The 13,896-nt window shown below is 42.7% G+C and overlaps 1 protein-coding gene across 6 annotated transcripts in view; it reads right to left on the bottom strand.

The window, feature by feature from the left end:
• Window positions 1–7,378, bottom strand: part of SEC14L1 (SEC14 like lipid binding 1) — a 46,062-nt gene extending 38,684 nt beyond the window's left edge. Inside the window, exons 1-3 of one of the 6 annotated variants that reach the window (XM_068913265.1) lie at window positions 7,193–7,378; window positions 6,577–6,707; window positions 5,607–5,698 (exon numbers count right to left, since the gene is read on the bottom strand). In XM_068913265.1, coding sequence (XP_068769366.1) covers window positions 5,607–5,669 — 63 coding nt within the window. In that variant the 5' untranslated portion in view covers window positions 5,670–5,698; window positions 6,577–6,707; window positions 7,193–7,378. Of the gene's footprint in view, window positions 1–5,606; window positions 5,699–6,496; window positions 6,712–6,745; window positions 6,984–7,192 lie in introns of those variants that run through there. The other 5 variants (XM_068913264.1, XM_068913266.1, XM_068913269.1 and 2 more) reach the window with 5 other exon arrangements.
• Window positions 7,379–13,896: the final 6,518 nt, after the last annotated feature.

The following is a 13,896-nucleotide window of genomic DNA, read 5'->3' as shown; positions in this document are numbered from 1 at the left end:
GCCATGGAAATATCTAAGCACATCATGAAATAACATGTAAATTGCACCGTAAGCAGGCTGCTAAGTCAATATTTTTCCCTAGCACTTACCTTAAGTCATATGTTTGTTAACTGCTGCTCGCTCAAAACAAGTAGCCAAAAACGCATTTGTTCCTACAACGCACGGCAACACAGGAGACCATCAATGATAACATAAAACAGCAGTTGAACTACAGACATTTATTCCAAAATATGAAAATCTATAGGTAGAACTGCTCCACAGCAGTTCCACCAATCCACTTCCAACAGTAAGTAAAAGCTTGAACTTGCAACCAAGAAAGGAAGCAAAGTAGATGAGGGTTTGGGAATGAAACAAAGGGAAAACAGAAAACAATGCAGTAGATTCAGTAGTGGACACTAAGTTTGCTCCTTCCCCCTGCACTCAGTCTGCAAGCAACTAAAAAAAATTCTTAAGGTGGTACACTTCATAAAGGGAATAAGTTACTTCTCTGTACTTTTAGTCTTTGTGCTTTCAAAAGCACTTTGAGAACGGCTGGCTTCCCAGCTTCCTTTTGTTGACCAGCTTGTCAGCCCCTCTTCACAAGATGATTGGGATGCTTTTTTTTTTTTTTTTTTAAAAAAACAAAAAAAGAAAATGAAAGTAAGAAGAAAAATTGCACGGATTTATGAGCAGGTGTGACACTTAAATATTTTTTAAAGTAGCATTTTAAAATAATATCCTTTAAAATAAAAAGATGATGTACAGCCTGATCAGGGAGCTCACTGCAATCCAGGTCAAGGGATTATACTTTGATTTGTCAATCTGAAGACAGGTACGTTTTCCTAATCTACTGTCATTGAAGTGTATTTATGCCATCTACAGTCTTATTACTTCCCTGTAATTTGGATATAGTTAAATTCATACAGATTTATCTAAAATATGTATTTTTCAGGTCCATAAAACCAAAGAAAGGCAGCCAGTCAGCCTGTATTCAATGAGTAGTATCTTCTCTTCCAAAAAGAGACTACACATTATATTTAACTCGTTAAAAAAAGGACAGACTTACATTTTAGGTACTCAAGACACTCTGTAACAGCCTGATTTTTTTAAAAACGATTTTCATGAGCGTACCTAGTTTAGCGGGAAAAAGTTTTCAGCCCCAAGCAAGACTAATTGCTGGTCTTTTTTAAAATAAAAACAAAGATATTTCTACAACTACAAGCTCCTGACATTGATAACTAGTTTACCTGCAGACTTTTCTTTATTGTTTAGCACCAGTGCAATGCCCAGCACCTTAACAAAGTGGAAGCATTCTTTTAGATATTCAAAAAACAATGGAATACCTTTGAAAGTCTGCCTGCTATCAAAGGCACATTTGAAAACTACTCGTTTTCATGAAGCCACAATCGCTTAAAAAAAAAATACAGTTGACTAAATGTAACAGGATAAGTTTAGAGCATGCTTACTATGTTCAGTCACGTTACCAGTCACAATTAGTTCTGAAATTAAGTGATTTGGGCTTTAAATAAGGCCTATTTTCTAAATAGGCTGTAAGAGCAATATATTTTCCTCATAGTTCCCAGAAATTCAAAGAAAAGCTCTGGTCCCAGGATAAACAATGGTTTTCTCAAAAACCTTACTTATTTTCTATTTGCCTAAACTCCACCCTTTGAATGTCATAATAGCTGATTATTCTTTACTTAATTTGACTTTGGAAATTAAATTCAAGAGGAATGCTCTAAAGCATGCCAGAGAAAATATGAGCTGTGAAACTCCCAAGTTCATTCCAGCACCACGTGTGTTAAGGTTTCCAACTTCACAACTGCCTTTTAACATTAAGAACCATGCTTTCAGCAAGGTTCCTACATCACTTTAGAAGTAAACTTCTTTAAGCTCATGTTAAAAAACAATTCATAATCTTTCTAATTATAGAAAGCAGTTTCTCAGTTCTTCCTAAATATATTTAACCTTGGTAAGTTAACAAGAGGAGTCTAAGTAAACAGTCATTTTCCACATTTCAGCTACTTCTAGCATTACGTAAACTTCAACACGAACAGGAGGAAAAACTAGGCGAAATTTCATTCGGTCCGATGAACAGCTGTACAGTTTACATATATGAAAACTGTACAGCTATCTATACAGTAGCTAATACACATATGCAGTTATATATATACACACACACATACACACTGCTTTCAAGAAGTTAATTATACCATATATACAACAGGGCAGGTAGAAGTCATCATGTCAGATTCAGTAACCATTTGGTGAAATCCTATTGCCTGAATTAGCCCTGGCAGACTAAAATGCGACAATTTCTAGATTCTGATTCTAGAGCCTTTCAGGTGCAGGAGATAGTTAGAACTGGGTGCAAATCTTTTAATAAAACTGCTTTCAAAGCAACTTAGATATGATCTAAAACCATATAATTTGCCATTAAAAATAAATCTTCAAGGGAAGGGGCTTATATTAGATTTGAGGTAGCTTCTCTTTAATGTTAAACAAAGAGGAGAAACATGCAGCAATGGATGTCCCAGCTCACTTCCTACACAAGTACTTCATCGGCTCTTTTGCAGACTTGAAAAGAGAGAGGGATCTGCCTTTAAGTATACTGTCATAAAGATGCGTCAGAGTTCAAAATGGATGATCTGGGGGTTTCAGTGGAAGGGCAAGAGAGACACTTATTCTCAACACCAATTCCAATTAGAAGGAAAAAAGTTTTCCCTGCATTTATCCGAAAAGTTTTTATACTACAGTTGTCTGCAAAAATACTTGTCTTGCCTACATTCATTTAGATCAAAATGAAATGAAGTCTATTTTCTTTGTCTTAATATAGCCACATTCACTCTTCAGTAGTGAAGAAAGTTCTCTCAAAACACACTACAACAGCGTGAATGGGATGTCCATTGTACTTTATTCTCCTTCAAGTACCTCCCTGAAACCCAGAAAGGGAAAAGGGGGCAAATAAGGAGCATGTAGTCTAAACAACCCTTCCTGCGAAAGGCATTCATTCAGTGGCCTATAGAAGAGGAATTGTAAGCTGGTTTCTTTTTCTGAAAGCTCAGTATTAGTTTGACATGATTAGTTCTAAATCCCAGGAGCGACTCAAGCCTTCACATACCATCCTAGAAAATCTTTTAAGACCCAAATGGGCTTCACTGACATTGGTGATCTTCATCCCCAACAATTTTTTACTGAATGAATTGCTTGTTCGGTTTCATGAAACTCTCAGAGAGGGGAAAAGGAATTTCCAAAGAAAATTTTTAAAACTACTCAGCCCTTTGAGACCAAAATGAGATCCTTTGCAACAAGAGCCAAGCTAGAAACAGTGATCTTTGTTAGACACCTTAGCATAAGGAACACTGCTGCCTATTGACCAAAAGTTACTTGTAGAGGCTTTTCACTGATACTTGAGTTTGTGGTGCAGCTTTAAGAGTCTTTTTGAGGACATTTTCCTCAAAGGCTGGAGAAGGGTAACAGAGCCATACTGTTAAAGTCATATTTGCTGGATGCCTTAAGCTCAGGCTTGGTACATACGCAACTTTGTTCCTCATCTCAGGAGAGCTACTGATACATTTAAAATAATACTACAACACTTTGTTCTTCAAAATACACAACAAAACACTTTCCCATTAGCCTGCACCAAAGTTGAGATGAACATCTCTGCCAGAAACATCTGACCATTTATGCACTCAGTATTTAACCAAGTGGAAAACAGCAACAGAAAACATCAAATTACTGTACTAACCATATTCTTTAAAGAATTTGGCTCAGGGAGATTTCTGCTTGTTTCAGAAAATGCATGAAGAGGGTAGGTAGATTATCACCAGTAATTTTATACATCTTAAAATCCAGTAGCATATCAGAAGTGATATGCTAGGATAAGGATGTTTATCTAGTGATCACATTCTGAACAAGTTCCAGTGATAACTCATCACCCTAACATAGATGAAATCAATCATATGTATTATCACTAATCTAAACCTCTAGTCTCAGAAAGGAACAGCTGAACATGATACTTGCTATAAGCATCCTTACCCTCTTGGTTCACAGGTGTAGTTTCTCAACCATTGTTTTTTCCTAGCTACACATATAGTACAGACTTTCTTTTCAAAAGGCAAAAAAGCTTTCATGGCAGAGAAGACTCAATATTTGTTAAAAATTATTCTTGAAATGTAGCTATCCCCAAGATACAGAACAGTTTGATGAACCCAAAGTTTACATTAATAGTCAGAAGCGTTTCTAATTATAGTCAATAAAGCATTGTGAAAAATCCTGCCATCACTATCTTGATTCAAAGTATTTTTGAAAAATACCTTAAGAGAATAATTTCTGCCATCAACCCAACAGCAAGGCAAAGATTCCTCAATTCAGAAAACCAGAAAATTTTGTCCAAGAAATTCATTTTTGTTTGCCGGTCTAAGAATAAGAACCAGTATGCTTTCCTGAAGGGTAAACAGTTAAATACGCAACTGAATCGAAAAACATCTGAAAACCTAGCTGTATCAATGTAGTAAGGTACTAAAGGACCTTTAACTTATCATCACAGTCAGATTCTTCACTGCTCACGAGAATAACCACTCTCTGCCTTTAAGTGTTTGCAAGAGCAAGACCTGCATGTGTAATACTGGAAGCAGTTTCAGGAAATACAATGCTAAGAAAATGAAGTATTCCATGTAGAGGGATTTAATCCTTACTTGCCCTGCGACAGCAAAGGATTGCTTCTGTAAGGAACTCTACACTTCAAGCTACGTAATCAATCTAAATATTTATACTATGAACACAATCAAAACTGTTCTCTGAAGCCATTAAGTATATTACTTTCCGCAAATGAATCATAAAATGATTCTTATTTTTATTTTAATTGTTCCTCATTGGGAATAAGCTGACCTGACTGTTCCTCCTAACTCATGAGGGCCACAGAGCCGTGGTTTTGGCTAAATATACGTAAAAAGGTCAAAGACCTGCTTCCTTTCTGTTTTCTAAAATAAATAAATAAATAAAGACATATAAATAAAAAAGAAAGAGAGAAGAGAGAACCTAATTAGGATTTTCATTCTTTTTTGATTACCATTTGTAACATCAGCACACAAATTACCAAGCATACACCCAAGAGGATTTTTGTTCATCTCTTTGGCCTCCCTGGCAATCTTTCTCTCTACCTCCTCCCCCCAAAATACTACTGTTGCTCGGAATGCTTTCTCCTCTTATTCTGGCTTCTTACCCTTGCTTTTGCAGTTTTCTTTCCCTCTGCTGTCTATTAGGGGCAGAGTCTATAAACTCTGTACAGGTGAAGACACAGCCACAACAACCTCTTAAACTTGACAATTTCTCCTAGGCCAGAATGGACTGCTCCCAACAATCAACACAGTGTACAGAACTACGCTTCAAGCTCACATTTGCTCTAACTTTAAAACAGATTGTCTATGAACTGCATCTAAACATTGGGGGCAGAGGGGAGAACATACTATGTGAAAAAATCCTCTAGGGAAAGAGGAAACTGTCAAAACACATACCTCTCATATTTTGTGTATCTTCTCAGATTTGTGTGTTCTACAATACCTGTCAAATGGGGCTAAGCACTTAGCAAAATCAGAAAGAGAATTATAGCAAAAATTGATACTTACAGCCATAATTAACTCAAAAGGGTGTTTATACACCCGTACAGGGGATTGATACTTCTGCACCATAGCTGCAGTTAAGTAAGATCAACTCAGACCTGAAAAAGAAATGTTTAAAATTATTTACCAAATGCAGGAAGCCAGTTTTCACCTTACGTTACAGGCAATTATTCCATGTGTGATACTACGCTAGCAATTCTATAGGAAAGTCTCCACAATTCCTTGAAAACTTTTATTGGAAGAAGCAGTAGGGGTTAATTGGGCTATTTATTTATCGCTCCAGTACAGAGCCTGAACAATTGTACATTTTTGTCAGAAGTGACTTCTTATAATTTCTTCCAGAAAGAAACACAAAATTAGCACATTTTTCAGTCCACACATTAGCAACACAGCTTTAACACACTTTGCAGTCATTCACCTAAAACCTCCTATACTGCTCCTAGGTATCAAACATTGGCACATACCAGCTAAAGGCAAAACAGCACTGCCAGGGTTAGCAACACAACTGCGGGGGGGGGGGGGGGTGTCCAAGTTTGTGGAGGATTTCTTTAGCCAAGAAAGGGAAGTAAAAAAAAAAATCCCAGATGTTAAACATCCTTGTTTTCAGAAAGAAAACTAAATGCATCATGACAGATATTATGTGCTGTTTTCACCACTTCCAAATTTTAAAAAAAAAAAAGTATGACTTTTGAGAGAGAAACTTAGTAACATCCTGAGAAGGAAGCAAATCTCGGTGAAGTTAAACACATTCCAACAAACTGGCCGATAAAATTCACCAGGAAAACGAGCAGCAGCTGCCCCAATACCGTTTTATCTGCCAACTCCCGCAGAGTCTGACCCAAACTCCCGCGGAACGCAAATTAAGTTCCCTGAAAAATACCGGCGCTAGCACTTGCCTCTAGCCGGAGAGATTTTAGAGAGAAACGGCTCTGCTAAGAGAAGTTAGTTTTGCTTTGATTTTTTCCCGTGTTCTTACATTAGCTACACTACTTCTGCCAAGTCTTGCGGACTCCGGCTACAGCGGGCGTCGCCGTCGCTTCGAAACGCGAGAGCCGTCAGAAAGTTCCCCTAACGTCCGATCGGCAGAGGAGCGCACCCATGACTACTCTGCCTTTGGGGAAGAAAAAAAAAAAAAAAAAACCAACCTGCATCAGCAACGAAGCCGCACACAACCTCTCATCCGCCAGCATCGACAGGAGAAGTTACACAACAAAGAAACGCGGCGTTTCTTCTCGCCGCCTGCCACGAGCGACGCCTCGGCCCGCATCCGCCCCGCGGCCACCTGCTCCGAGCCCCGCCGGGCTCCGCTCGCCGCAGCAGCCTCCGCCGCACGCAGACGCCCCAGCGGCCGCCGGCTGCCCCGAAAGCACCGCCGCCAACGCCGGCGGGGCTCAGCCCTCCCCGGCCGCCGCCCGCGGGAGCCCCTAGCGCCCCGGCGGGCGGCCGTTAACCCCCGCCGCAAGGCGCCCCCCGGGCGGCTCTGAGGGGTGGGGGGGAAGCGAGGCAGCCGGCGCGGCGCCACGCGAGGCGACGGCCGCCGCGGGAGAGCCCAAGAGGGGGACCGGGGAAGGGGACCGGGCAGCGCCTCTTACCGCCTCCCGTCAGCACGCCCGGCCGGGCTCTGGCCTCATGTCGGCGCGGGACCGCGCGCCGGTTCCGGCGGGGGGAGGGGCGCCGCCAGCGCCGCCGCCTGTTGTTACTAGTGACAGGACGGGGGCGGGGCCTGGCCGCGGGCCAGGCGCTGCGCATGCGCAACCGCCGAGCGGCCGGGCGGCTGCGGGCGGGGGTGGGGGGGGAGCCGCGGGCGCCTTCTACCCGCGCCGCCCGCGCGCCTGCGCGTTGCCGCCCGCCGGCTGCGCGTGGCGGTGCAGGGGGAGGGGGCCGGGCGCGGGACCAGGCCTGAGGGCTGAGGGCTGAGGGCTGAGGGCTGCCCTGGCCGCTGCTTCAGCGTTTCTACCTCCTCCTTTTCTGTCTCTGTCTTTCTTCACCCAGTGATCACCTAGACTGGAAGGTTTTGCAGTTTTGGATGCCTCAAAGAGTTCTGTCTTGGTCCGTGCCTAGCCTGGTAATACTAGGACGTCCTAAAAGCAAAAAATACAATTGTGCTTTTTATAGTACCAGTGTATCACAAACTGCCTTAAAATTAAAGACTTAAAAATTAGAGGCCCATCCATCTCCTTCAGCGACTCTGCTAAAGCCCTTTTTTCACCTTGAGCATGTTTCATTACTGGATTACTCCCTCAGAAAATAAATCTTACTGGAATTGAGTGTCGTCATACTGTCCCTTCGGTACAATTCTTTCTCTAGGAGAGCTGAACTTGTGGTCACTATTAATTAGTGATTCAGCTACAGCTCTTTGACACACAAACCATGCGTCTTTTAAAGTTAGTCAAGAATAGTCTCTTGTCTGATCTGAAACTAGTTGTTACAAGCAGTTGTTTAACATGTGTTGAGAAACCACTTCTCTAACTCTTGTTTCTGCTGTGCCATCTAGTCAGCTGTGTTCACCTAGCTGAACTTAACTAGTTCATCTAGTAACTTGGTAAGGAGATTTAGTTATCTGACTGATGTTCCCTGCTATGATGCCTGCAACATCCTTTTCCTGCTCCGAAAGCCTGAAATATAATCCTACTAGTCAAGCAGGGTGAGGAATTTACGCCCACTCAGATTCTCCATTCTTCATAACATTTCTCTTTTTAGATTCTGGGGAATCTTTAAATTCGTAGGAATTCTTTGCTTTACCAAATGGCCATGTAACCCGAAAAACTTCATTAAGACTTTTTAAGGTGTTTGGTGTTTATTGACAAAGTAAATGAATTATCAATGCATAATTTAAAGGCTGAATTGTGGCAAGCGTCTATTCTGTCTTCTGCAGAACCAGTAATCTGAACAAGAGAGACACAGCCTAAGAAATAAGTGTGTTTTAAAATGCCTCGACCGTTGTTTGTATCCCCATTGAATCTTCTGTTATGAAAGCCCCAGCAATGAATTATTAGAAGGAATATAAATGAGTAAATGGGTGGGTGAAATGTTTAAGGAATGCTGTGAGGCATGCTGAGGATTGAAAGCCAGGGGACAGAGGCTGAAAGCACAAACTAAGCCATATTTTCAGAAAATGAGGAATGCAGCTTGCTAGATACGAAGGGAGGTTGAGTCCCATGGAGGTTAGCTAAGGTCAGTCGCTCCCCACCTTGTGCATGCGTTTCCTGGACTGCGTTCCCTCACATTGCGCATTCTGATTACACAGCTCAAAGCTCAGTTATTTATTCTGTTTCGGGCAATGCTCTCATGGAAATTAATGAGCACTGTTGGTAGTCAATCCTTTATTAATACTGATGGCTAACTTAAAGTGCAATTGACTGGGAGCAGTGTGGGGCTGATGTTCTGGGCATGCATACAAGAAAAGATCCAAAATGCCTCCAGGCCTTGCTGTGATTCAGTGTAAGCCCATGGAATTTTAGCAGGCAAAAACTCGCTCTGTTTTCTTTTATTTGCATCTCGGGAGAGTCTGAATAAGAGTGAAGTGGTCCTTGCTTCTTGTTGTCCAGCAGGTCTCGTCTTCACAGCTTTTGTACTAAAGAGAGCAGGAGATCGGCAGGAGTATTCAACGAGACAGGACGTGCATTCATTCAAGTTCTTGCTGCTAAGCACTAAGTACAATAAAAGTATGTGAAACAAGGGATCAGATTTTGAGTTCAGATATACTGAAGTTCTTCAAGGGTAATTCCCTATAAACCAGTTCTTTCTGAGCCAGTGGAGTGTTTTACGTAGCACTGGCTAACCTGAAATAAATGTCTAGTTCCTAAACCTTTAAAACCACGAAAAAGGTCCCAAATGACAACGTTTTCAGAAAAAAATAAGCGTGGTGACTGACAAACAGTTAATCAGACAGAACTGCCCCCTGGGGACATACAATTCTAATTTGCACGTGGTTCATACTACACACATTGTAGATACTAAATGAGGTGTCACAATTTTTTCTTTCCTTTGTCAGTCTAAAGAGCCAGCATCTGGTGCTGCTGGATACTGGGTAGTCTGAATTACTTCACTACTTTGCTCTTAGGAAAATAGTAATTGTGACATTCAAGTTAGGTATTCCAGGGACTTGTCTGAATATGTTGGTCTATAACTGTATGTATGTTTGAAAGCTGCCTGTAAAACACATACTGCAGAAGTGATGCACAAGAGGAGGAGTATTTCCACATATTTGTGGAGATCTTAAAGCACTTTGTAATGGCAGAGAAGATATTAATAATCCCAGTTTGCAGATATAAATATTGAGGCTCAGAAAATGCTATACAAGAAGTCACTCACTAAGTCAGTATCAGAGAACAGACCAGAGCTCTTGACTTCCAGGGTGATCACCTCCGTGTTTCCGAATGCTGCTGCCTTTTGGCTCTGCAGTAGTTTTCCACTGCTGACAAGATTGGCAACTGGGGAAAATGTCTCCAGACCTGTCTGTCTTCAAGGAAATGAGGTTAATGTGTGAAAGCTAAAGGGCACTAAACTCTCAAGTAGAGATTTTCATTCAGGAGTAAACTGGCCTTAGTTTACTGTAGTTTAGCGCAATATTAATGAATATATATTAACTTTATACTGTTATTTGAGTTACGTGAACCTTCTCTTGTGTCACTGTGTAGAAAATCCTTAAATGAACTTGTACCCTGGGGCCCTTTGTGTTTTGATGTCACAAAGAATCAGAAACATGTTTTTTCCTGTGTTCTCAAGTGACCGATAGGAAAATTGAATCGGAAGCTGGGAGATGGCCAGAGGCACTCAGCTGCCAGCACTCAGGCTCCAGCAGCTGACATCAGAGCACACATGCCAATGACATGTTAAGAGTTACGCAGGCAAGCATTAGCAAGTAGGACTAACTTCTGATTCATAAAATGTATGAATCGGGATGAGCATGTGATTGTGGAAAGCATCCCAAGCCTTATTCACATGCTCTCGTTGCAGCCCATAACCATTCGTACGATGCTTCCTACATGGAGTTCAGTGTCAGCGCTTGTAAGCAATGCAATGTTCATGCAGCAGCAAGCCGGTGGGAAAGGGGGGGGGGGGGCTGCAAGTACATGAATAATTAAAATGTGATGAGAACTAGCATAGTGTATATCCTGCATGAAGCACTAACCCTGACACCTATTGCAGTATCCACGCTGGATATTCTTAACACTCAGAAGGTTGACAGTGCAGACTTTGGAAGAGGGAGAAATTTGGAAACATTTGGGGGCACCCACAGCATGACTTTATCCCGCAGACACAGGAGATGGCACAGGGGGAGCCAAACTGTGAAAGGGAAGATTTCGAGGATTTTCCACTAGAGAGGGAAAAATATTTGGATGATAACTTGTGGAATGGGGTACTTCACTGTTGGCAGAAGATGCCGTGCTCATAACATGGGAATCTAGAGTTGCAAGCAAGCATGGGTCTACTGAACTTTTGGCGATGCCCAGGGCTGTGAGATACCTAAATTTACTAAGTGCCTTTGGTGATACTGCTTGTGCCCAACTGCCGCTGTCTGGAGGCTTGCTGGTGAAAGCTTCCTAGTGGGGAAAATGCAGTTGTCTCTCTAAAACGGTGACTCAGAGAACTGCCTGGGTCTGATCAGCTAGTCAATGACACTTCTCCATCCTTAGAAAAATATTAACCTCAACTAAGAAGGATAGCAAACGCAAGGCTAAGTAAATTTTCTATAAAAATAAATACAAAGGCTGTTTAATATCATTCTTGCTAACGAGTCTGACAGTATAAATACTACCATCCACTTCAATGAGCATTGAATCAAGATGTTTAGTTGTTAACTAGGTATAGACTTTTTCCTTGTTTCCCTGTAAAACGTTGGGGTTTTTTTTTTTTTTTTGGTAATAGCAGAGGAGTAATAAGAAACAATTGCCTATTATTAAATGTATTCCACAAATGCAGCTCCTTTCAAAGTACGCCTTGACTCCACCAGTACTTGGATTGCACTCCGTGGGCAAACACTGTGCCCCTTTCACTGCAGTTCAGTCAGGACAAGCCTTCTTTGTGGATGCTGCTCTGCTAGCAGGAAAGTGCTTATATCCATATAGCTTATTCCCATGCCTGAAGGAAAATGAGACGTATCATTATGAGGCACTCGCATGCCGAAATAACTACCATATAGCTATTTCAGGGTTTACTTTTTAGATCACACGCCTAAGTGGAAGAGTTACACCGGCACAATCTGTCTGTGGATGAGGCCTGTGTTGGCAGCCTTCAAGCAAGGATCTCTTAGAAAACACTTGAGAAACATAAGTCTCATGACGCTACTTGCAGGCCATAGAAATGACTGCTTATCTCCTGCGATCAGCAGAATTCTTTGCATGAATTCTGGCCCCGTATCCAAGGCAATCTCTTTATTTGCTATCCGTGCTCGATCTGCTTGCTAGTTCCTTTCTCCTTGTCGAGGGGGAGGAACCTTCCTGTGCTCCACAGGAGGGCCTGTGTTTTGGGGATTATAGAAAGCAAGCAAGACATAAAAAAAAAAATATTGCCCGCTTGCAGCAGCGACAGCCTGAATGGAGAGCGCAATTGGGAGACAGATGTTCTTTCCAGTTGAATTGTCTGTGTCAGATTCCAGGGAGTTCAGCGCTCCTGAAACGTGTTAGACAGAGGGCACGGCGAAGCAGAAGGCTTTCTGCATCCAGGGAGCTGGCAGGCTGCAAGCAGCAACTCTGCCAAATTTGACATGGCTGCAACACTAATCTGCCTCAGCCTTGAGAACCCACTGGCTGACTCTTTCCATCCTGGAATTAATTTGGCTAATGTACCGCATGATGGAAAGGCATGTTTGCCATCTCTTTGCTAGACAAGATTAAACAGAGATTGATAGCATCCTCTACCCTTGGGTAAGTGAACCGTTAGCAGAGCTCCACTGATGTGACACCCACAGAGAGTTTGGCCCCATTTGTCTAGGGATAAGAGATGAGATATTTAACACCTAATGGCTCTTGTAGCTGTCAGCATTGGGCAGGGGGAGCCTGAGCAGAGAACCAAGAGTTGGAGTTGCCATTTGAGCCAAGCTCTGACTCTGCAATGCCTGTTTTCTGGGGAGCTCTCTGTGAGCAGCTTCTAAATAGCAGTTTCAAAATAATTTGCTTTAAATGAACTGAACGGTCTGCAGCATAGGAAGCCTATTTGCAACTGTGGTTTCAAGCTAGTAGCTACAGACTAATGTGTGACCACTAAATATTTCAGATTAGCTAATGAACAGCTGTTCTGTTTTCCTTACTTTTGGTCATAACCAGCCCGAGTCTGAATTAAACAAGAGCCCAACAACAACAAGAACCCATATGTCCAAGTTCAGCTGTCCAGAGGGGTTTATAAGCTTGTGTAAGGCCAGCTGACTGATCCTGTGCTCCTCCTGTAGAGTCAGTGAATTGAATGTTTTGTTTCAAGTGTCCTACAATGCGTACCCCTTCTCCCTTATCATTGCCCGGGCAGACGCAGGGAGCAGCCAGTGGGCCGTAACGGCCAGCAAAGGCCTGGAATGGATCCAAACCCTCCTGGCTACTGGGCTGTACAAGAACTGACAGAGCCCTGTCTGACTTTGGGTTTGTTTTTCTGATGGAAGACTTCTTGCTATAAAGAGCAAAATATTCTTGAATTTGCCTCAAAACGCTGTGAAAGTATAAATTAAGAAACTCTGCTTTTTCCTGGCTTCGATCTGAAGGTTTCTTTCCAGCTCTATCAAGACTCCCTCCTGGAGAGCAACGCCAAAACCAGCAGTTCTCATCCCTGTGATGCTGCCCTTATGTCAGCAAGTTGCTGTTCTCAAAGGAGCTCCATCAGGAGGCACAAGATATGCCACCCACTTATTCTTGCATGACCAGATTGAGAGACCCACCCCAGGTGATGAGGGAAGGGGGCATATACCCTGTTGTCACAGACACAGCAGTGGTCATTTCGTGTCACCCCAGCCATGCAACACTGTCTGGCCTGGAAACAAGCCCACAGCTTATGTAGCGACCCATCCCCAACATCCTGTGTGCACCTGGGCCTTCCTGGATGTCTGCTCTGACATATGTGCCAGCAGGCAATGGATGCTGGGAATGCTGTACAATTATGCTGTGCCTTTTCCTCTCCCGGTTGCACCCCACAGGCTAAGCCATCTTGGTGAGTCAGCCCCTGGAACAGCCAAAGTGCTCACCTGTAGCATGAAAAAAACATTCATAAGTGCTGAGACTTTCAACTTGGGGGCAGGAGCAGACTCAGCCCTCCAGAATCACTAAGTGGGAGGTCAGGATAACTCCAGAGGGCTGGGACCAACACCACC

Source organism: Struthio camelus, chromosome 19, assembly GCF_040807025.1.
Source record: "Struthio camelus isolate bStrCam1 chromosome 19, bStrCam1.hap1, whole genome shotgun sequence".
In the NCBI taxonomy this organism is placed as follows: domain Eukaryota; kingdom Metazoa; phylum Chordata; class Aves; order Struthioniformes; family Struthionidae; genus Struthio; species Struthio camelus.
This window is presented reverse-complemented; position numbering and strand designations above follow the sequence as displayed.